Source organism: Cetorhinus maximus, chromosome 19, assembly GCF_964194155.1.
Source record: "Cetorhinus maximus chromosome 19, sCetMax3.hap1.1, whole genome shotgun sequence".
NCBI lineage: Eukaryota > Metazoa > Chordata > Chondrichthyes > Lamniformes > Cetorhinidae > Cetorhinus > Cetorhinus maximus.
Genome location: NC_135897.1, coordinates 67106993 through 67129467, shown reverse-complemented (window position 1 = coordinate 67129467; position 22475 = coordinate 67106993). Strand labels below are relative to the sequence as shown.

At 41.2% G+C, this 22475-nt stretch overlaps 1 protein-coding gene across 3 annotated transcripts in view; it reads right to left on the bottom strand.

Moving 5' to 3' along the window:
* The window catches only part of rubcn (rubicon autophagy regulator), a 56631-nt gene that overhangs the window by 29460 nt on the left and 4696 nt on the right, over positions 1 to 22475 (bottom strand). For 2 of the 3 annotated variants that reach the window (XM_078563994.1, XM_078563995.1), the window contains exons 3-9: positions 20565 to 20648; positions 17263 to 17410; positions 14205 to 14311; positions 7046 to 7202; positions 5600 to 6130; positions 2058 to 2153; positions 148 to 263 (exon numbers count right to left, since the gene is read on the bottom strand). In XM_078563994.1, the coding sequence (XP_078420120.1) occupies positions 148 to 263; positions 2058 to 2153; positions 5600 to 6130; positions 7046 to 7202; positions 14205 to 14311; positions 17263 to 17410; positions 20565 to 20648 (1239 nt within the window). Of the gene's footprint in view, positions 1 to 147; positions 264 to 2057; positions 2154 to 5599; positions 6131 to 7045; positions 7203 to 14204; positions 14312 to 17262; positions 17411 to 20564; positions 20651 to 22475 lie in introns of those variants that run through there. The other variant, XM_078563996.1, reaches the window with a different exon arrangement.

The following is a 22475-nucleotide window of genomic DNA, read 5'->3' as shown; positions in this document are numbered from 1 at the left end:
TAATGTCCTTTAGGGAAGGAAATTTGCCATCTTTGTGACTCTTAAAATGCTCTCTGAACAAGCCCAATTGGGGATGGGCAATAAATGCTGGTCCAGTCAGTGACACCCACATCCCATGAACAAATAAAAAAGGAAACATAAATATACCTTTTCCAAATCCGCACAGCTTCCAAAGTCCTGTTCCGACAGATAGCTGATCAGAGACTGGCCTTGTGACGGTCGGCGAAACATTCCATCAGAACTGTGCGTGTAATTGGCACCCTCTAGAATAAAATAAACCAAAATTGCAAGTTTAAGTTCAATCATTATACATTAAACATTAGCCCAGATCCTCCAGTCTTTAGATCCCATCAGAAGTCCCAAAGCACTGACTATGGGAATTGCCCAGGACATTTGAACTTCCATTGGGCAATCCCTGCTCAAGTTTCTCCGAAAATGGCTCCAACTCAAGTCAAAGTTGGAGACTTCAAACGGTTCCAAGTTACTTACCTGAAGAGTCACTCAGGAAATGTTAGACAGAAAATCCTAGTCTCCTGGTAAACATTTAACTGATACCCCGTCTATGCGACTGACCAGCCCCCATCACCCCACTTCACCCCTGCCTCTCCATTCTCTACCCCCAGCCGACTTCACCACACTACTCCCTTACCTCATCCACCTTACCCTCTTACTTTCCATAGCTTTTCAAAGAAACTTTGGGACATTTAAATTCTTTACTTACCTGAATATGGCAGCTAGTGCCATATAAAGGGGACGTGGCTTTTGCACGAATTCCCTTTGCTGATGTCTGAGTTTCCTGTGCTGAGTGAGTTTGGAATGATCCCCCATTGGAAGATTACCCAGAAAATTGGGAGGAAAGTAAGTGGGTGCTTTTTTTGTCTGATCAGGGTAAGAAACAGGGATTCCGACAATGTTGCAGAATTCCAGAGTTTACTGAGGTTTTGACACAGAGTGTTACTTGACAACAACACCTCAAATGAGCTGGTAAAACAGACAATAAACAGTCACAGACCAGCGAGCATAACGGCCCAAATCTTTCGATCAGGGTCAGAAACATGGGCTGTCTCCACTTTTCTCATATATACTGTCAGAGCTTTGGAAAATTTCCCTTTCACTGGGAAAATGGAAGAAATTTGGGGGGAAAAATCTTTCACTTAATGCATGATCCTTTTTCAGTTATGATTGCTTACAAATGCTCCAGTTGCAATTATTTTTTTCCCTAGCCCATTTGAGGTGTTTTGTCAAGTAACACCCAATGTCAAAATCTCAGTAAACTCTGGAATTCTGCAACATCATATTAAGCTAAATAACCTAGAAACTGAAAAAGCCCCAGCAAAAATGTGAGGTCTTAACTACATAACTGGAAGATTCCACACATATCTAAAATTTAGTCATCTTCTAAAGAAAAACGAATTTGTTGATGTTTGAATAGGCTGATTAGTCATGAGCTGCTCAGAGGTATTAAGGACTTATCAGAAGGCCATGACATACAATTAAAGTTTCCCTTTCTAAAATTAAATTCATTGCTATTGATTGTACCCAAATATATAGTATCATGTGTTTCAGGGCAAATATCATTCTCGTACATCTTTTAAATAATATAAACTAATTAATACACTAATTTAACATTTGATACTGCAGCACCAAAATGTGATTTAAGTGCTCGCTGAGGAAAATTATAAGAACATGCTAGTTACTATCAAATTAATTAAGCTTGTACCTTTGTGTAAAAGTAAGATAAAATTAGCAATGGTCCTAAATTACTTGATAATTACTTGAAAATTAGCAATGGTCCTAAATTACTTGTTGATAGAAAAATAAAAGCTGAGGTAAGTGAAAAAAGCGAGTTACATGATGTCTATTCACACTGCACACAAAAAATGTTTCAAAAATCTCACCAAAAGGCAGGGAAATCTAAATTATTGAAATTAATGAAAAGAGGACTCAAACCTCATGACCTACCAAATCGCTGGGTGCAATCAGAAACATCCAAAACAAAAGAATTTAGCATGCAACTTTAAACAGCAATTAAAAAACAGATTTAAAGTAATATTTACCAGCTTCCATGTAGGGAGAGCTAGGACTGCTGACCTCACAGCTCTGAGCTGAGAAAGGACCATATTCCTTCAGGTTTCTGACTCCCAGATGCGATTCTAAATTACAAAATGCAGTCAATCATTCATTCAAGGGACGAGAGACTTTATTTTACTGCAGGGGCTTTTATTCCTCAATTACATTTCACAGGGTCAGCCAATTTGAGATTTGTATTGCTATACTGGGAAAAGAAAATGTTATTCAGAATGTACTTACAATATTACATTAAGACAAAAGGAATCATGCTTTAAAACGAAAGGAGCTTTTGGGAGGTCAAATTTTTTTGTTCAAATTATTTACTTGATACTGGGAATTGGTTTCAAGAAACCAGTGCATACAAAAAACAAGGAACCTCACTGGAGAAGAGGAGAGAAACAATATCAATACTTGCAAACGCAAACAAATAGAATCCAGCATGCAAGACAGATTAAACTAGAAAAAAATGAAATGCACAATGGTATGAAATGTGAGTTAAGCATAGAAGTGGTGTCAGTGGTCATATCAAGTAGGCATCAACCAATATCAGTGGAAGGATTTAGAAAAATTATGTTCTGCAATTTATATAATGGATGTTAGACAAATTCAGCCTAAATAGTGCATTTTAATATTGAAATCTTTTTCAAGGGCTTCCATTCAGTGTTTTCATTAGATACAAGCGGATTCTATTAGATCAGAGGTTGGAACATGCAGCCTCAGCACCTTGAAATGAGTAACTTCAAGACAGTGTCTTTTTAAACAATCATTTAACAGCCAACAATGAAGCCTAATCAGATTTACTTTAGTAGTAATTCTGCAGTTGCTTTTATTTGGTTCTTAAGTTAGAGTAATTGGAATAAACAATCCAATTACTAAAGTAATAAAACAAATTATTTTAATTTCAGGATGCACCTGTCAGCCAAAGCAGTGCATCAAGAAATTCCTGTTTGACAGCAGCATCTGGGTTCTAATCACACCCATTTGATAACCTTGGAGATAAAAACAAAAGAAATATTACGACTCGTTTATGCTGGAAACGGGTCTACAATGTGGTAGGTCCTGTATTACTCAGAACTGCAATCTATTTACATTGCGCATGAATTTCTTACTTGTTGATAATGGTCTAAGTGCATTGTGTAGCATCACAGACATATTTCTGGTCTTCCAAGATTTGTACAGGCTAGCAATAATAAAAGTGTAGAGGTCAGTCACCCATTATTCAAAAGTAGCTGCTCCAGTTGCTTATGCTCACTTTAGGCAGTTCTGCCTTGTTTGAAGAGACCTCAGAAAACCACTTCAAAAGCAGATCTTTTTTTAAGCACCACTTGTGGTACTGTTGTCACCACCATGCCACAAGCATATTACTTTCAACTGTTGAAACCAGGGGCTCCATTATCAACCAATAATGCCTAAATCACATTATTCTTCCTTTAATGAGTGTTTAAAACATACAGTTATTGTATTTTTATTTTTAAAGCTTACCTCAAAGCTGCATTTCAAATTATGAAAAAGTCATTGGTGTTCCAACAAGTTGCACCACCCATCGATGGAGCAAAGTTTGCACCTACAATTCTTCACTTAAATTTTCCACTTTGAAAGTGGCACAAAGGGGAAAAAGCCAACTGGGGCATTTTTCTCTCTCAAGGATCGAACCAAAAAACCCCACAAAGCACTATAGGTTCTAAATTGATCATAACATTGATAGCTAACCCTGCAAAGGCTTCTTGTCTCTACTTTTTTCATATACTGTCAGATCTTTGGAAAATTTCCCTTTTACTGGGAAAATGGAAGAAATTTTTGGAGAAAATCCTTCACTTTATGCAAGATCCTTTTTAAATTATGACTGCCTACAAATGCTCTCGTTGCAATTTTTTCCCCCCCACAAAAGGAAAGAATTATTTTTTCCATCTGTAATACTATTTTATACATCTGCCATTAGGACAGGCACGTGCGAGCATGTGCGCGTACACAATTTCCTAACAGTGTCAGTACAAGTAAAACAAACACAGAATATTGAACCCACACAAACTTCAGTTGTGGATTGCGCAGGCCTGAATATGGACATAATGTAGCCAAAATGCATATTTAATTATATTATAAAATGTAACTTTTCTTCTAATATAAAGTCCAATTATCTGGATAAAGAGATTTATTCTCACTTCTATCAGAAAGCTATATTAACAACTTTTCCACACACCCATTTTTTTTTTACAAAAAGTAAAAATTGACTTTTGAGTTAATGATAAATATCACAGAAAGAAGGTAAAAGGCGATGGGGGAATTTTATTGGCTGAAGCAACCTCAAAAAAGTAGACCACCAACCAGTTCCATTTCTGCACTTCACATATGATTAAACTGAGTGCTGGTACTGTTAATTACAGTGAAGACTGCATGCCGTTTCATCATATTGAAAATGAAATTTATGACAGCCATTTGCAAACCTTCCACTGGGTCCTCTACTATAACAGTGATTTTCCGGAGGTCTCCTTGCGAAAGCCGAAGAATAAAAATTGGGAAATGAAAGGTTACAAGACAGTAGGATTAGAGATTAGTGCCAATAGATGATTTCCCCCTCTGCTCCCTGCCCTCCCCCATCTTTTTTGGGCCAATGCTGCAATATTGTGTAACTCATGCATAAACCTATACCACCCAGTTAGCATCACATTTTGGCTGATTTGCCATGAAGTATCACCTTTGGTATGCGAGAAGGCACCTTTCTTTGGTTTTCTAACCCTCCTCCAAATGACCAAGCCAAGACTATGAAACCTGCTTCTACAGCAAGGCCAAGGACAAACGTCAATTTAGATTAGAATTCAAAAACTGGTCATGATACACAAATATTGCAACAATCTGGCTGGCTGGTTTTCATTACAAATTGTATAACAACAGATGTTCAATGTTTTGCAAAGGCAGCAAAATAATTGCAAATAAACATAGATAAACATTTTTGTTCAGTTACTTAATATGCAAGATTGTTCACTGGGGGAGAGATTTTTCAGCATTTGTTCTTGTTTTTTAAAACCTCCTTGGTCATATACTACAAGTTGAAAAAACAAGAAAACCTTCTCAGGCCTGCACCAATACTGCTCTGAAACTAACACAAAGAAAAGTCTGAGCCGACAGTTCTACACATTTCCTTTGCTGACATCTGTCAAAATCAATTAACTTTGTGGAACGGTGCACAAGCCTACATCCTACCACTGAAAGGTAGGATGAGGTGTCACTGGACAGACATTAGGAGTAGGAAATCAGATTGATTTTGCTCCTTTATAACCCAGACACCGCAAGGCTTAATGTAGGGCTGAACTTGATCTTCTTTCAACCAGAGGATGAAATACAGGCCAGGGAATTAAATGATCTACAGGTCTCAGTACCAACGCCATCCATTGAGGGGGCTACCAATTATTACATTTTCCATCTCCTCCTTTTGGTTAGCACAAGATGAAATTAAAAACAAAAAATTCTACTCAGCATATCTTGCAACAAGCAAATGTTGATACATAAATCCTTGAATTAAAATTCACTATACCTGATGTCTTTGTTGTTGCTATACCAGTATCAGAATGAGATCGGATATGGCTTTTCTTGAAACTGCTCTGTCGTTCCAGATTCTGGGTTTCAGAGAAGCTAGAGCATCTTGGGAGATTCAGTAGAGATTCACTATAGCTAACAGTCATTTTAGGAACTTGTTCTGACAATGGAACTAGTTTCTGTGAACCTCCAGAACAAGAGGAGGAATTATTGCTGCACTGACTTGAGCTGCGATCCTTCCGTCCCAGGTTTCCAATAGCCAAATACTCTGGTCCATCATCCATTTCACTTGATCCCTCATCTTGTACTTCACTCGAAGAGTCCTCACCATGGCTAACTGGAGTACTAATTGTTGTCTCACTGACTGGAGAAAATGGTTCCACAGAGGGCATAACACTGAACTGGTGGTTGCCAGAGACCTGGTCTGGTACCAGTTGGTCTGTAGAATCTAGAAAAAATGTCAAATTAGCCCTCTTTTTGGTCTCTTGCTGAGTCTGATTTACATTAATAAAATCCTGTGGAGTAGCACCTAGATCAATGAGGGAAGAGGGGGAAAAAAGGGGAAAGGATCAGTTGTACTTCCTACAAATACAATGGCTTTACATTACTGACTAAACTATAGACAGTTTATGCTTCTGAAGATTATAAATTATTTGTCTAAATCATATACTGATCTTCCTTGAGTAAAACAAAGATCTGCAATGAGCTAGACTGTACTTCCCAATAAAGACTAGCAAATAAAGAGCCAGGACATGGAGGTTTAACGTCGATGTTCATAGTGCTTTACGTGGTTTTTGTCCAAATTTTTGGATTTCATAGCTCATTATTACAGTCTGTCACTTCATATTACAATATGAATTTTACTCTCATGGCATTGTATTCACTTGGATTTTTACTCTGGTTGCTCTGATGACAGGGGAGGAGGAAAGGAGTGTGAGAAACCCACCATCTAAATCAAATGTATGTGATCAAGGGCCAAGTTCAGTGAGGTTTGGTTAATTATTTGTGTAATTAGGATTGTTTAGCCATTCTTACAAATGTAACCAGAGTTTTACACTCTCTAATTGTTAACAGCTCCAGGAAATTATGAAAGACTTGACAAGCTATTCTTTTATGATTTCAGTTTCAACTCATGAACTGTAAAGATGAAAAATAAATTCTCTATTATTACTGCATTACATTAGATTGCTTAACTACACTGAAAACTTTGGCACAAATCACAGACTGACACACACTGCAATAAATAACCCAACCATCCAACAAAGGATAACTAGTTGGAAGCTCAGTGCTGAAACAAATTATCTGGTCAACAATGTTCAAAAGATCAAGATGGTGAAAATATTTTATCTAAACTGCGAGAAAATATCTTCCATTTAACATAACATACAGGGAAAGAAAAAAGACTAAAAACAAATAAATACATTTTAAATTATTCTTCACTTACCCAAGTTCAAAGTGGCAGGATGACCTGATAGGCTGGTATATGAGGTTGTATGTCTTTGCTGGCCTCCCTCTGCATGGGACATGCACTTGGTTCTAGGTAGAGCAGTCAGACTTTGACTCTTCACCATTGGTAAGGAGGAATTACACTTCCTTGCAAACTAAATATTGTAAAATACATTAAAAAAAAAACACACTGATTATGGCTTATCTTCACTTTTCTGAAACTGAAAAGGGCTAAAGTGATGAAGTCAGTTTATTGTTATGCATAACAAATTCATAACTGATTCCCTTTGAATACTGTTGTAATACAACAAATGTTATACCTACAGCACTATCAACTGCAGGTTTTAGCCATGTTGAGGTTGGTTCTGTTTGACAAGGCTTGATTCCTCGAAAAAAAACTTATGTTGACAATTAAATACGGCCATAGATTTAAAAAGAACACAAAGCCCATTAATGTTTTACTACAGAAGATGTTGCAAAACTTTTTCAACAACATTTTGGGAATTGAATTCTGCATTCTGTCCATTTTTTTTAAAAAAAACAGCACAGGAAATCATTTGCCCATTGGCCTGTGCTATCACTTTGAAAGTCCAGTTATGCTCATTCCTGTAAGATCCCCATCCTCAAGTACCTTCTCAACTCCATTGTAAAATTATTTATGGACTCAGATCCCACCACTTTTTCAATTAGCGTTCCTGATCCCAACACCACACTGGAAAAATAAAGGCAAGCTACCGCGGATGCTGGAAATATGCAAAAATAGAAAATTCTGGAAAAACTCAGCAGGTCTAGCAGCATCTGTGGAGAGAGAAACAGAGTTAATGTTTCGAGTCCATATGACCCTTCTTGGAAAACATTTTTCCTCATCTCCCCTCTAGGTTTTTTTGCCAATTACTTTAAATCTATGACTTCTGGTTAATGACACTCACCAGGGGGGGTATCTTTTCTCTATCTACTCTATCAAAGCCTCTCAACAAAGGCAGTGGGATCTTGAAAGCATCTAGTAAGTCAGCTCTTAAACTTTTCTGTTCCAGGGAGAACAGTCCCACCTAGTTCAACCTTATAAATGAAGCTCCACATCCCAGATAAACCTCCTCTACGCCCTCTCTATGCTTTTAGATTTTTCCTGAAGAGAAGTGCCCAGAATTGTCCTCAATACTCCTGCTAAAGGCTAACCAGTGATTTTTCTTTATAAATCATAGAAGTTCAGCGCTGAAGGTTTAGAAAACACAATATTATATAAGCAAGATATACTTAAGAACTAAACTTTTTAAATGCCTTGAATATAAGCATTTTTCCTGTATATGGCACTATGGGGCCAATAAGCAACTTCAGGTGCTGTGGGTGCCTATTACAAAAGAACTCACTTGGCCTGATAATGTGAGGTCAACTTGTTTGAATATCTTCCTGGTACTCCTGGCACGTTACTCATGACATAGTGGAAGTATTTAATTGTGCAAGGCATCTTGTCTAATCACAAGCAAGAGGTACATTAAATCTTGGCAGACCCAAGCCAGTAATATTCACTGTGTAGATGTTGCTACTCAATGCCACATACTCACTTTGGCGTGGTGAATAATTTCTTAAAAAATAGATTTTGATTATTATTGAATCTTACATTCAAAAGATTGAGATCCTCAAATTTCAATCAATACCCTAAATTTCCCATTCTTGTAATAAGTCACAGTGATGTGTTAAGCGCAGTCAGCTACCTCTACAGGCGACTGAGGGATAGGGGGTGTCTGGGTGCAAGTGCTGGCCAACCTTAGAGGCAACTGCTGAGGGGCAGGGTTTTGGGGCGGGGGGGTGTGTGTGTGTGTGTGTGTCTGGGGGCAAGTGCTGCCCTGGTGCAGCATCCCACGCATAGCTGGGGGGCAGGGTGAGCAAGGGAAGTGGCCATGCATTAGGAACATCTGTATAAACTGACCATGCCTCCACAAATGAGATAAATCAGAAGCAGCCACAGTGATATGATTGGGATCAGGCTCCTAGCCTGCCCACCTATGCAAGCAACACAGAGGCACCAAAGGGCCAAGCGCTCCATACCTTGCCCACCACCCCATCTCAGACTTCAAGTCTGCCACCGCTTTATTGGACCGTGGAGCAGTTGGACTGCACACATTATACAATCGCCACGCCAAGCTGGCCATGTAGCAGTCACTGCTGGAGGCGCAATTTCAGCACCCTGGTTTGGATCAGTGTCCCCCATGTCGCAAGTTGATAGGGCGGCCATGCAGCGCACTCATCTCTGGCCATCCGAGGGGTGACCAGCACTCACTGGGAAGCATTAAGGGGCGGTCACACAGGGCCAGGAAAGGTGCTAAGTACAGCCATGATAACCACATCTCTCTCTCTCTCTTTTTCACGCTGCAGGAGGACCACATCAGGATCATGGATCCTGGTGAACCTAGCTGTATGCCTGATGGCCTACAGAGACCGTAGAAGACAGAGGAGCGACTGAGGCACCTGGCTGCGCAAAGGCAGGAGCACCAACCTCATGAAAGGGCAGCAGGGACTCCTGCACACGCTGCCCAGGAGTGACAGCGAGCCGTGGCTGGTCGGCGCCTAGTGACATCCAAGGTCTATAGACACAGCCTGCCATTCCTGCAGATGGCTGAGAACCAGTGTTGCCAACGACCGTGCATGTCCAGGGACCTGGTGGTTCACATCTGCCACTTACTGCAGGACTTGGCACCAAGGGGAAATGGAGGGCATCCACTGCCAGTGGCTGTGAAAGTGACTGTGGCGCTCAATTTCTATGCCAGTAGCTCCTTTCAGGGCTCTACAGGTGACCTCTGTGGGATTTCACAATCCACCAGCCACAAATGCATCACGGATGCCATCTTCTCCATGGCACACAGCTTCATGCATTTCGCCCGGGACCGGGACAGCCAAGATGCAAGGTCCGTTGGATTCACCCTGATCTCAGGATTCCCACAGGTGCAGGGTGCGATTGACTGCACTCGTGTGGAGCTCAGGTCTCCACCGCTATACTCAGTGGGCTTCATCAACCGCAAGGGCTTCCAAACACTGAATGTGCAGCTGGTAAACAACCACCAGAAATGCATCCTGCAGGTATGCGCACGGTTTCCAAGCAGTGTGCACGATGTCTATATCCTGAGTCACTTGCATATCCCTGCAGTCTTCCAGGGTCCACAGAGGCTGCAAGGTTGGCTCCTTGCAGACAAAGGCTACTTGCAGAGGCCGTGGCTGATGACATCCATGCGGCGGCCTCAGACTGCAGCAGAGCGACGCTATAATGAGGCTCATGCAGCAGCTCGCAACTTGGTGGAGCAGACCATCAGGATGCTGAAGACGCGGTTCCGGTGCCTGGACCGGTCTGTTGGAGTCCTGCAATATGGTCCGCAGAAGGTGTCACGCATCATCGTCGCCTGCTGTGCCTTTTACAACCGGGCGCTGCGACGGGGTGATAAGCTGGCTGAGGAGGAGATGGAGGAGCTGCATGTCTCCTCCGATGAGGATGCCGCCGACGGGGATGAGGGCGAGGGGGTCCTCGGTGGTGATGACGACTGGGATGAGGTTCTTGCACTGGCTAGACGAAGCAGGCACACTCGAGGCCCTCATAGTTGCCAGATTTGTGGAGGATGATGGCGACATGCAGTGAGATGTCCCCGTAATGCCTCACATCACAGCTGTGAATGCTTGATTCTACTCTGGCTTATCACAGCGCCAATACCCTCTGAGAGAATGTTCCTGTCATGGAGATGCAGTGGAGGCCCTAATCGTCGCTCGATCGTAGGAGGATGATGACAACATACAGTGAGGACACTCCATAGATCTTCAGATAGCCCCTGAGAATGTCTGACTCCTGTCTGGCTGAGGGCAGATTGCTTGCGCTCTGACCAGGGCCATCTCAGAGATGCAGCCATGAAACTTTAGACGCATCTGATGTTGTGTCCGCCTTCAGCCCCTCAGCCCTTCAGGAGCTGGTGCACAGCATCACTGGTCGCAGATACTGGTGTTGATGGGGGCCAGCCTCATCTTAAAAGGTGCTGAGAGCACACAGTATGAGAGAACTGTGGCGCCTGCCCACCACATTCTAGCAGCAACGACTAGCATTGCCGAGATGCAGGCATCAATAATGTTTCCAGGGAGTGAGAGACTGTCTCACTGTGGTCTGAAGGCCACACAGAGCACAGGGAAGAGGTCCTGGACCGAGACACCTGCCTTTTATCTTGTGCAGAAAGATTTCACATCTGAGTGACAAGAACACTGCTCATCAGGACAAGGAGCCATAGGCAGGGAGACATTCTTGGGAGTTTATTGACAATAGTGAACATTATGTACAAGTGATTAACACCCATGGCCAGGCTGTACGACTAATTCTCCTTAACTGTCCTAACCCTGCCACTCGTCTTGATGCTCCCTGGACATCTACAGCAGAGGTGGAGGCAGCCTGCTAACTGTGACGCCCTGTCTGTGCTGACTTTGGCAGGCCATCCTCTGGAGGGCCGAGACTTGGAGGGCCCCAGCCTGCTTTCGGGGTCCTGTTGTGCGGCAGTGGCACTCTCCTCAGCCTGTGAAGCTGGTTCTGCGGAGGTCACAGGAAGAGGGGAGTCAGATGGACCAGTCACTCCCAGAGTCACCTGGGTGGATGGCTCCGGAGCGTGCACCTGCTGATCCTCCTCCCTATGGGTACCCGAGGGCCCCTGGCTGACTCCTTGAGCGGAAGGGGTAGCTGGTGAGAGATCGAGCTGCCCAACACCCCTCTCGCATACACACTGTTGGAGGCCAACTATGGTATCAGTGATGGAGTTAAGCCTATGCAGCAGTGTAGGAGTGATGTCCTAGAGCAAGGTCTCCACGGCAGCCACCATTCTGCCAGTGTTGACCTCGGTGCGTTGCAATGCCGGCATTATCACCTTAGTCTGAAAGCAGGTGGACTCCTCCATCGTGCCTTGCAATCCGAGGAGTGCAATGAGCATACCTTCCTATTGTTCCCTAGCTTGCCTTTACAGCTCCAACTACTATGCCATGACCAAGCCCAGAGGCTCATCATCTGACTCAGACTCAGCAATGTTCTGGCCTCCAGAAGTCCTCCTACTATCAAGGACCTGGGAAGTCCCTGCCTCCATCTGCTGTGGATCAGAAAGTGCAATTTGCTCACCAGACTGTGATCCCGAGGCTACTTTACAGCCAGGTCCCAACAAGGTGCATGTCTCTGCTCTGGTGGAGGGTGTGGGTGAGCGCTGTGATTGGGCTTCAAGGAGAGTGCCTTCAGATTCCTCTTCAGAGGTTTCTTTGGAGCTTGCTTGGAGGCTCTGGATTGTGGACTCCATCGGCTGCTTCTCAGTTGTGCCTGCGAAAGCAAGGGGAGATAATTAGTGCATGTCAGTAGCCCGTGAAAGAGGACACCACTCAATACATGGTTGTCAAATGGATGTTGCACTGCTGGATCCTCACTTGGTTGAGCAGCGCCAACCTCGCTGTCAGCAGCAGACCGGTCCTGGTCATCGCCGGCCAGCTGGATGGCTCTGTTTTCAAATTCTGAGAGAACTTTGAATTCTGGCATCCCTCCACCTGTCTGCGACCTTTCCCTCCTGTTGTGAGCCAGTTTATCCTGCATGGATAGAGATAGGGAGAGTGTATATCAGGACTCCTGCTGGATCAGATGATAAGTATGCCTGGCCTATGTGGGTGGTGAGTGGTCCCATGGACAGGATGAGACAATGACGATATGGGTGAATGGTGATGTCCCTTGCACTGGTAGTGAGGGCCCTGTGGGTGTGAGATGGGTTTGACAGTGTGTAAGTTGGGAGGGATAGAAAGAGTGACTTACCCTGGCAGAACTGAGGAGATCATTCGTCCTTTTGCGGCACTGGGTGGCTGTCCTCCTCTGCAGGACGTTCACGCTGACCACCACTGCCATCACCTCCCAAGCCGGGTTGGGTGACATTGCTACCCATCCTACGGCCAGAGCAGGGTTAGAGGACATCCCGGCAGGCCACCATGACATCCAGCTTGAGGGACCCGTCGTTGAGGTGGGGGGCTGCAGTCTTTTTTCCTTTGCTGGCGATGTCTCCCAGGCAGCGGTGGTGAGCTGGAGATGAGCGCTTTGCTGGTGGCATGATGCAACAGCAGGGTGCTGGCGAGCGGGCAAATGAGAGCCCGCCCGCCATGGAAACGGCGTGTTTCACGGGAGTGAATATATAATGAGGTGGGCTCGGGAAGATATGGCGTGAAAACCCGCCATTTTCATCAGTGGGTAGGACTCCACTTTACCTACCAACTATCGCACTTGGTGCAATTCTGGGAAAATTCAGCCCAATGTCTCTAGGCATGCTTGCACACATCCTAGCAAATTGGCTCAAAGTGGAAGCCTATCAGGTCACAAGCCCACCTTCAATTAGGGTTGACTCAAAAATCCTATGAAGGAGGTAGAAAATAAATTTGATAGAGAAAGAAAAATCTTATCACTGGCTATGTACTTCCAGTCCTGTCTCTCCCTCCCAATCACAGCACTTGAAATCTCTCTCAAGTGCTGGCTCCATGTCTCTCTGAATTGCCAACCTGAAAATGTCTTTTGCTTATTAACACAAATATGTGGCCATTTAGTCAAACCAGTTTGATAAAGCAAGGAATGCTGCATCAGCCTACAACAAGTTACGTCCCCTGGCTAATTCTGGTTATAAAATGGGGGAGCAGAAAAGCTAAAAAAAATTCAGACAGTGGTTTGGGAAGGACTAGGAGCACACCACAAAGAACAAACATAGGCACATTAGGCAGCATTCTGGTAGTTTGAATAACATCTTTTCTCTCATGTAATTGACTGCATCTAGACACATACGGAATTAAAACAATTAATAGCAAGTTGCCTCGCTGGGCAGGCTCAAATGAAAAGTAGCAACTTGGACAAGATATTTGGGAACTAAAACTTATTCCAACATGATTCAAAGCCTTCAGGAAAGGATTTGGGGTGGGGCAGGCACAATAAAACAAATCCAAAATTGGAGAGAGAAAAATTAATACAAAATGTATTGGAGCTTGGGACCATCTCTGGAGGCCTGAATAAATCTGACATAATTCTGATCTCAAATGTGGCTTCCCTTACAAATATAATTCCAGTGTTTAAAACAGTTCTGCATTACAATCTGTGCACACAGTTAAGTATTTTCTAAGGGAAAGGTCAGTCTTACCACAGATGTGTCAATCTGAGCTAACATTTTAGGATTATTTTGTTCCACAGCTTCCAGACATTGGAACATAGCAGTCACATGAGGATCACTCAACAGAAAAGCAGTATCTGCAAGAGATAAACAGACTGCAATTATTTTCATAATCAAAGTTATGGTAAGCTAGATCCAATAGCAGGAATATTCTATACCAAAGGATCTGTTCCAATAACTCATTCTTCTTCTGTGACATTTGGTTCTGAGCCCTGCTGTACATGATTTAATCTTTCAAAGGACACAGCCAACACTTCATTTTTTTTCAATTTGTGAATATACTTCATTAAGAACTTCTGCCAGCTATGTCATTCATTAACTATATGGGTGTTCTGATGAATTCTTATTTCGAAATCTATTAATAAAAATTTACTATGGCAGTAGTTTGGTTCATTTACAGTTCAGCTGTGGTTTCTGGAATTTCAAATTTCATTTTAAAAAGCAGCTCTGAGGAAGTAATCTCAAAGTGAGGCAAAGTCATTTCCTTCTCTCTCGAAGCAGTGTCATACGAACATGTGAATTAGGAGTAGGCCACTTGGCGCTTTGAGCCTGCTCTGCCATTCAATAAGATCATGGCTGATCTGATAACAACCTCCAATCCACATTCCTGCCTACCCCGATAACCTTTCTCCCCCTTGTTAATCAAGAATCTATTCAGCTCCGCCTTAAAAATATTCAAGGACTCTGCTTCCAGCGTCTTTTGTGGAAGAGAGTTCCAAAGACTCACGTCCCTAAGAAAAAAATTCTCATCTGTCTTAAATAAACAACCCCTTATTTTTAAACAATGACCCCTAGTTCTAGATTCTCCCACAAGAGGGAACATCCCCTCCACATCCACCCTGTCAAGACCTCTCAGGATCTTATATGTTTCAATCAAGTCGCCTCTTACTCTTCTAAACTCCAGTGGATACAAGCCTAACTTGTCCACCTTTCCCCATAAGTCAACCTGCCCATTCCTGGTATCAGTCTAGTAAACCTTCTCTGAATTGCTTCTAACCCATTTACATTTCTCCTAAAATAAGGAGGCCAGTACTGTACACAATACTCCAGATATGGTCTCACCAGTGCCCTGTACAACTGAAGCAGAACCTCTGTACTTCTGTACTCAATTCCCCTCACAATAAGATGATAACATTCTATTAGCTTTCCTAATTACTTGCTGTACCTGCACGCTACTCTTTTGTGATTCATGCACAAGGACACCCAGATCCCTTTGAATCTCAGAGCTCTGCGATCTCTCACTATTTACATAATAAGCTTCTTTTTCACCTTCCTGCCAAAATGGACCATTTCACATTTGCCCACATTATTGTCCATTTGCCAGATCTTTGTCCACTCACTTAACCTATGTTGTCTCCTTATGTCCTCTTAACAATTTACTTTCCTATCTTTGCGTCGTCAACAAATTTAGCAACCGTTCCTTCGGTTCCCTTCATCCAAGTCATTTATATAAATTGTAAGAAGTTGAGGCCCCAGCACTGACCCCTGTGGCACACCACTCATCACACCCTGCCAACCTGAAAAAGACCCATTTATGCCAACTCTCTGCTTCCTGTTAGCTAGCCGATCTTCTATCCATGTCAATATGTTACCCACTATACCATGAGCTTTTATTTTTTGCAATAACCTTTGATGCGGCACTTTATCAAATGCCTTCTGGAAACCCAAGTACAGTACATCCACCAGTTTCCCTTTACCCACAGCACATCTGACTCCTTCAAAGAACTCCAATAAATTGGTTAAACAGGATTTCACTTTCACCAAAACATGTTGATTCTGCCTGATTACCTTGAATTTTTCTAAGTGCCCTGCTATAACATCTTTAATAATAGCTTCTAACATTTTCCCTATGACAGATGTTAGGCGAACTGGCCTGTAGTTTCCTGCTTTGTCTCTCTCCCTTTTTGAATAAAGGAGTTATATTTGCTATTTTCCAATCATAGAACCTTCCCTGAATCTAGGGAATTTTGGAAAATTAAAACCAACGCATCAACTATCTCATTAGCCACTTCTTTCAAGGCGTGAAGTCCATCCGGACCTGAGAATTTGTCAGCCTACAGCCCCAACAATTTGCTCAATGCCACTTCCCTGGTGATTATCATTTTCCCTGAGTTCCTCCCTCCCATTTCCCGATTTACAGCTATTTCTAGGATGTTACTTGTGTCCTGTATAGTGAAGGCCGAAGCAAAATGCTTGTTTAATTCATCCACCATCTCCCTACTATCCATTATCAATCCCACAGACTCACTTTCTATAGGACCAATGCTCACTTTGTTAACTCTTTTATTTAAGTATCTATAGAAACTTTTACTAACCATCTTTCTATTACTAGCTAGCTTTCTCTTGTACTCTAATTTTTTCCCTCCTCAATCTGCAATTTGATGTGAGTAGTTATCTTTTTTTGTACTCGTCACTTTATTGCTGAAGTATACATTGCTTACCACTTCTACTCTCTCCCCTCAAATTACTCGTCACATCACACATCTCAAATACAGAAGTGAGCTTTTCCACGATTAAATGTTTTGAGTAATTTTCTCTTTTAGTACATGCAATCCCATTACTGTGCAGTATTTATCCAATGGCCTTAATCATCAGGGTGTGCCTTTCAGAGTAAACCCTACAGACTTTCATATATTAGGGCTGATTCCAACTGAATGATTCTGGTACTTGTATGGAGGGCTAGTAAGTAATTAAACAGCCCTCCATGCTTGTTTTTCCATCCAATTAAATTAAAATTGAAGAAATTCCCAGTTCTCAACTAAGACTTCCTGCAATTGCTACCCTTCATTGGGGTGCTCGATTGCACAATAAGGCTAAAGGCAATGGGATATGTAATATTTGTTTCCTCACTGTAGCTAATTATACCTATGTGCCCAATTTAAAGGTTGAAAATGGAGACCTTCAAGCTTCTAGAATGAAAACTCTGTTCAGCTATGCATGTTCAGGATCATATGCATTATTATGGAGCAGATGTGTTAAGTTCCAACCCTACATAATATAGTCTAAAGCACATTAAGTTATGTTGTACCTTTGTAGAATTTCTTAGTGTATTCACAGTTGCTGAGCAATGGCCTTAGCTGTGATGACAGGCAATGGAACTGAAGGCTGTGGTGGAGCCAGCACTGTGCTTTCTGTGAATTACTTTTTGGAACAGGATGTGCATCACTGTCCATAAACTGAGGGGAGAAACAAAAAAAAATTACAAAATCATGTTTCGGTTCAATTCCCCGCAAACTGAACATCTTATATACTTTGGTTGGGAAAACAGAAGAAACAATTCAGCATTGTTATATGGATCTCCTTACCTTTCTCCTGTAATTTACAGAGCTTTGAAAGCCCAAGTCAGCAATATGTAACTAATACTTCTGGATTTATATTGTTTTCTCTCCAATTCTTTTCGACCTTAGGTGATGTCACAAAAGAAAGCACATACCAATCTCTTCCTCTTACATTTCTTTTTCAAAAATACTGATTTCCTTCTCTTCTCTGGTTTATCACTTATCCTGTAACCTTTGGCTTTACACTTTCTTCAATCTGTCTATTTTACTATTTCCACATTTTAATACCTTGCCATTCTACAGGTTTTGGCTCTACTTCCTCTAATACTGGAAAAGGATTTGAATTAGTCACCACTTAACCGGTAAATGTATTTTGAACAGTAAATTGTTACAGCCCAGCATTTCAATTTCAACAAAAGGGAAAATAAACCTAAACAGATTTTTTAAAAATCCCCTTCAGTAGTCACCGAGCCAAGGAAACGCAAGAACTAATAAAACCAAGATTGAGAAAAGAAACAAGAATTGGAGATGGATATTAAATGCATCTATTATATTTAGTTTTAAAACACCATCCTACAGATTTTCCCTTGATCATTTTGCCCCACATAGTGCTTTGTTATTTGTCTTAATTTAAAAATATAATATATTTTGGAGGCACTCACCCCATGAACATGCAATGTTATATATAAGAACTCCCACACGCTGTGCCACCACATTTGCATTTAACAGGAGTGCCAACGTAGTGATCCAGTGATGACTCCTCCAAAGCAGATGAGAAAATAGGCTTTTCATTAAACACCTGGAAAAGTAAGGTTCTCTCCCAATCAGCTCCCACAGCACAGCACCTCTCCCATCAATTAAAATCAATGGTAAGATCTTGGGAGCTGCCTCTCGCCAAAGGCAGACATAGCCAAAAAAATTCATCATTGCCTCCAATGTTCCAGTTCAGCCTTTGGCTGACTGAGGAAGAGTGTTTTAGGACCAGGATCTCAAACCCAAGACAAAGGCCATGGCTTACTGGGCAGCAATGATCCCATGCAACTCAAAGCACTAGAGAAGTACCACCAGCGGTACCTTCGCAAGATCCTCCAAACCTGGTGGCAAGAAAGGCAGTCCAACAGCAATGTCCTCTCCCAAGCCAATTTGCTTAGCACTGAGGCACAAATCATTCAAAACTGTGCGGGACATATAGTTTGTATGCCTGACACCAGGCTCCTGAAGCAACTGTTCTCTGCTTGGAACTCGATTGTTGCAGAAGACTCCCAAGAGGCAGTGGAAAAGCTTTAAGGATGTCCTCAAAGCATTCCTGAAGAGCCCAAACATCCTTGCTGACTCAGGGGACTATCTGGCTTGTGATTGACCCAAATGGAAAAAATTCATCCGGGAATGCACCGAGCACTTCAAGGGACTTCATTGGGAAAGTGCAGAAGCAAAGTCAAGGTATCGGAGGGAGCACACAAATCTGCAAGCAACCCAACCCTTCAAGCACCACCTGCCCTGCATGTGGCCAAGTCTACAGATCGTGCATTGAACTTATCAGCCATCTCAGAACTCATCGAACCGGGGTGGAAGCAAGTCATCCTCGATCCCAAGGGACTGCTCAAGATGACCGGCACTCATATTAAATGCAAATCCAGTGAATTTCCATTATTTTTAATGGGTTAACTAACGAGCTTAAATTTGGCCTGTAAACAATTATTTTTAATGGATTAACTACCGTGTTAAAATAGCACTGTTTGTTGATCAGTGTTATAAACTAGCACAATCTAAATTAAACAGATGCTCAGAAGTAAGTTGAAGTGTGTAGTTTCACTTCTCAGACAAGTCAAAACTAAAGAAAAGTTAAGAAGTAATGCTTGAATGAGAAATGGGGTTTTTATGCATCTGTTTCCACCAGGACTACTGATCATTCTATTTTAGTCCCAGAAATATTTTATCATGTTCAATTTAACTTTCAGTTACAATCTTTATATGAAAAGGACTGAACATATTTATTTATGAAACTTCAGTTTGAGATTACATTTATCACCATTTTTAATTAAAACAATAATAGTGCATTCAGTAACATGGTATGAACTTAAGTTCAAAACCAGCTTGTGAATAACTTGGGCACACTGGCTCCCAAATTTAATTTGCAAATGGGAATAGATTTATAAAGTTGCAAATCTGGATATTCTGATATTTTCAGCAATGCCTCTGGAAACTTAGGCTGTCATGCCAACCTCCAGTTAGAGAGCACTTCCCATGGCACGATTTTCCAACCATTCAGAAAAATACCAATTATAATGTCTCACTAAAATTTTGCTGAGCACAAAATATCACTGACAGCAACTTTGTTATGTGCGGAAGAAATGAGTGGCCTGTCACACAATGAATTTCAGCCGAAAGTTGAGCCATTATAATCGAAGTTACAAAGAAAAAACACTTCTGTTTAAGCAAAATGATTATATTTTGGGAAATAATTCAGAATGGTAAAATGAAGATGATGAAGTGCACATTATTGTAATTTTTATAACTATAAATTGTTTTGTTTATAATTTTGCTGCACATCACACCTCAAGTTAGTTCTGAGCATTTGTGGGAGCCACATCAGGAAATGGAGACACGAAAATAATGGCTGCCAATTTTTTTTTAAACCAGAAAAAAAAACTATTTCAAATTCAGCTGAATTTGAAGAACCATTAAAAGGTTTCAAAAGTTGAAGGATTAGAATGATTGTTTGTTGAAAGGGAGACATTTGTATACTTTACCACAAAACTGCGTGCAAGTAGAAAATGCAACAATTGAGCCATATTAGTTAATATATTGTTTGAAGATCAGGGTGCCTGAAAGTCCTGAAATGCGCTATTGTAGGTTAACTTGTTTCAACAGCTTTCAAAACAAAAAGCCATAGCAATAAAAAAAACCAAACAAGAAACATGAGGAACTGAAAGCTTATTTGCCCACAAAACATTCCCACTGGAGTAGACGAAGAATTAAGCACAATGATCAAGCAAACAGTAAACATTTTATAATAACGGTAATAGCATTTCCCCCCCCCTCTCTGGCTTACCTGCTCAATATGGTGAGCAAGGCGAGAGCTGACCCAGCCGACATCTCTTACAAACGGCCAGTAATCTTTATGTTCTGAGTATACCTGTTTAATTTGAAAAATACAGCCATCAGTTAAATATTTACACCCTCTCAAGCACTAGTTAACTTTTCATGCATTTAATTCCTCTTTAATCCAGACTCAATTACCAGCAGTCTCAATGGTAACCTTATTCTGACAGCAAATCCTGTTAAGTACTTCCCTATGACAGTCGTAATCTTAACATCCTGCAACTCAAGAACATTAATACATCAAGTGATGTAACAATAACTGCCTTGCAACTTGTACAAACTACTGACAAACCCTATGGTATGCAAAGAACCAAATACATTCCAAAAACAATCCTTCTTTAGACATGTCCATATTTCCCCATTGTTGGGTATTTGATTCCATGAGCCCATAGTCAAATATATTTAAAATATTGACTATCCTGGTAAAATACATTCTTTTTTTTGTTGTCACAATAACTGCAGTGACTCCAGGTGAACAAAGTAACAGGAACGCAAACCAAAAGATTTCATACATTTTTTAAAAAAAACAAATGCTGCCTTATATACTATGATATCACAACATCCTCTTCATCAAGTTCCTGAACTGAGCTGTGCAGATGTTGAAGCTGTGAACTTCCCACCAAGAGGAACGAAAAATAGCTTGCTTGAATAGAGAATGTGGTAAGGAACTATTCTGACATGCTGTTATTTTAAACAGTGAATAAAAAACCCCACATCTGCAGTATGAGTCACATGAGTGCAACAGTACTGCAGTAGCACTCATGTAATATGCAGCAGCCATGGGAGCCAGTTATTGGAATTTCAAATAGAATGATGCACAATTTAGTGGCTCAGGAAATTGTCCAAACCTCTTAAGTTATGTCACAGACTTGCACCAAAGTTAATTATTTCTTTTCAACATATTACCGCAAAAATTAGGAAAGAAAGCTTCGATTTTCACTGACACAGCCTGTGAATTCTATAGATTTATAAATCTATGGCAGTGTTTCTTTTGGATCCTCAAAAATTCATTTGAAAGCGAAGAACAAATTCACAAGACCACCTCAACCCAAAACAGTTCAGCATTGCTTTATACAACAAAAAAGAAAGTGATTTTAAGCTCATTGATATAAAAACACCTTTCTCCTTTGTATGAGCATAATGCATCAGAACCTGGTGCTTTAATTAAAATCTACTCCAATCAATGCAGGATAGTTACTTTTAGATAAACAAAAAAAGCTTAAACAGCCTTAAACCAATTCCAGTTACTGTCAGCATCTACGGGCTACAACTCAAACTTTCTACCAAGGTGCAGGTTTTAAATTTGAACCTTAACCTGCTTCAGCATTTTAACAGATTGCAGTGTTTTGTACAAATCAAACGACTTGAATAATTTTCATTGCTTCCCATGATATAATACAACCAGTAGTAACACTATCCAGTTCATGGAAACTTAGTCAAGTAGCAAAATACAATTAAGCTCTTTCCACAGAGAGAAGGACTTGGAAACTTTGTTTGAAATCTCCCCATAAGAGGCCAACTGACAGCAAATGAAGCAAAAATTGATAGGTCATCCGAGCAGATTTTTTAAAAAATAAACAATTCTTAATCTGGAATATCATATAACAGATTGTCAAATTTTTATGGTGGGGTGGGGAGATTGGGGGTGGATAAAGGGAAGAAAGAAAATTGTTAGTGTATTAAGAATGTAGTCCAAAGCAAAAGCTAACCACTAGTTTCATACTGGATTCTGTTGAGCCAGTGCAGTGTCCAGTATGCAGTAAACAATTTAAGTCACTCAAGTAAAATTGTTCTATGCAGTTTTGCAGATAACATAAGCACATTCAATCAGATATTAAAAGGCGCATAGGAGCAGAATCAA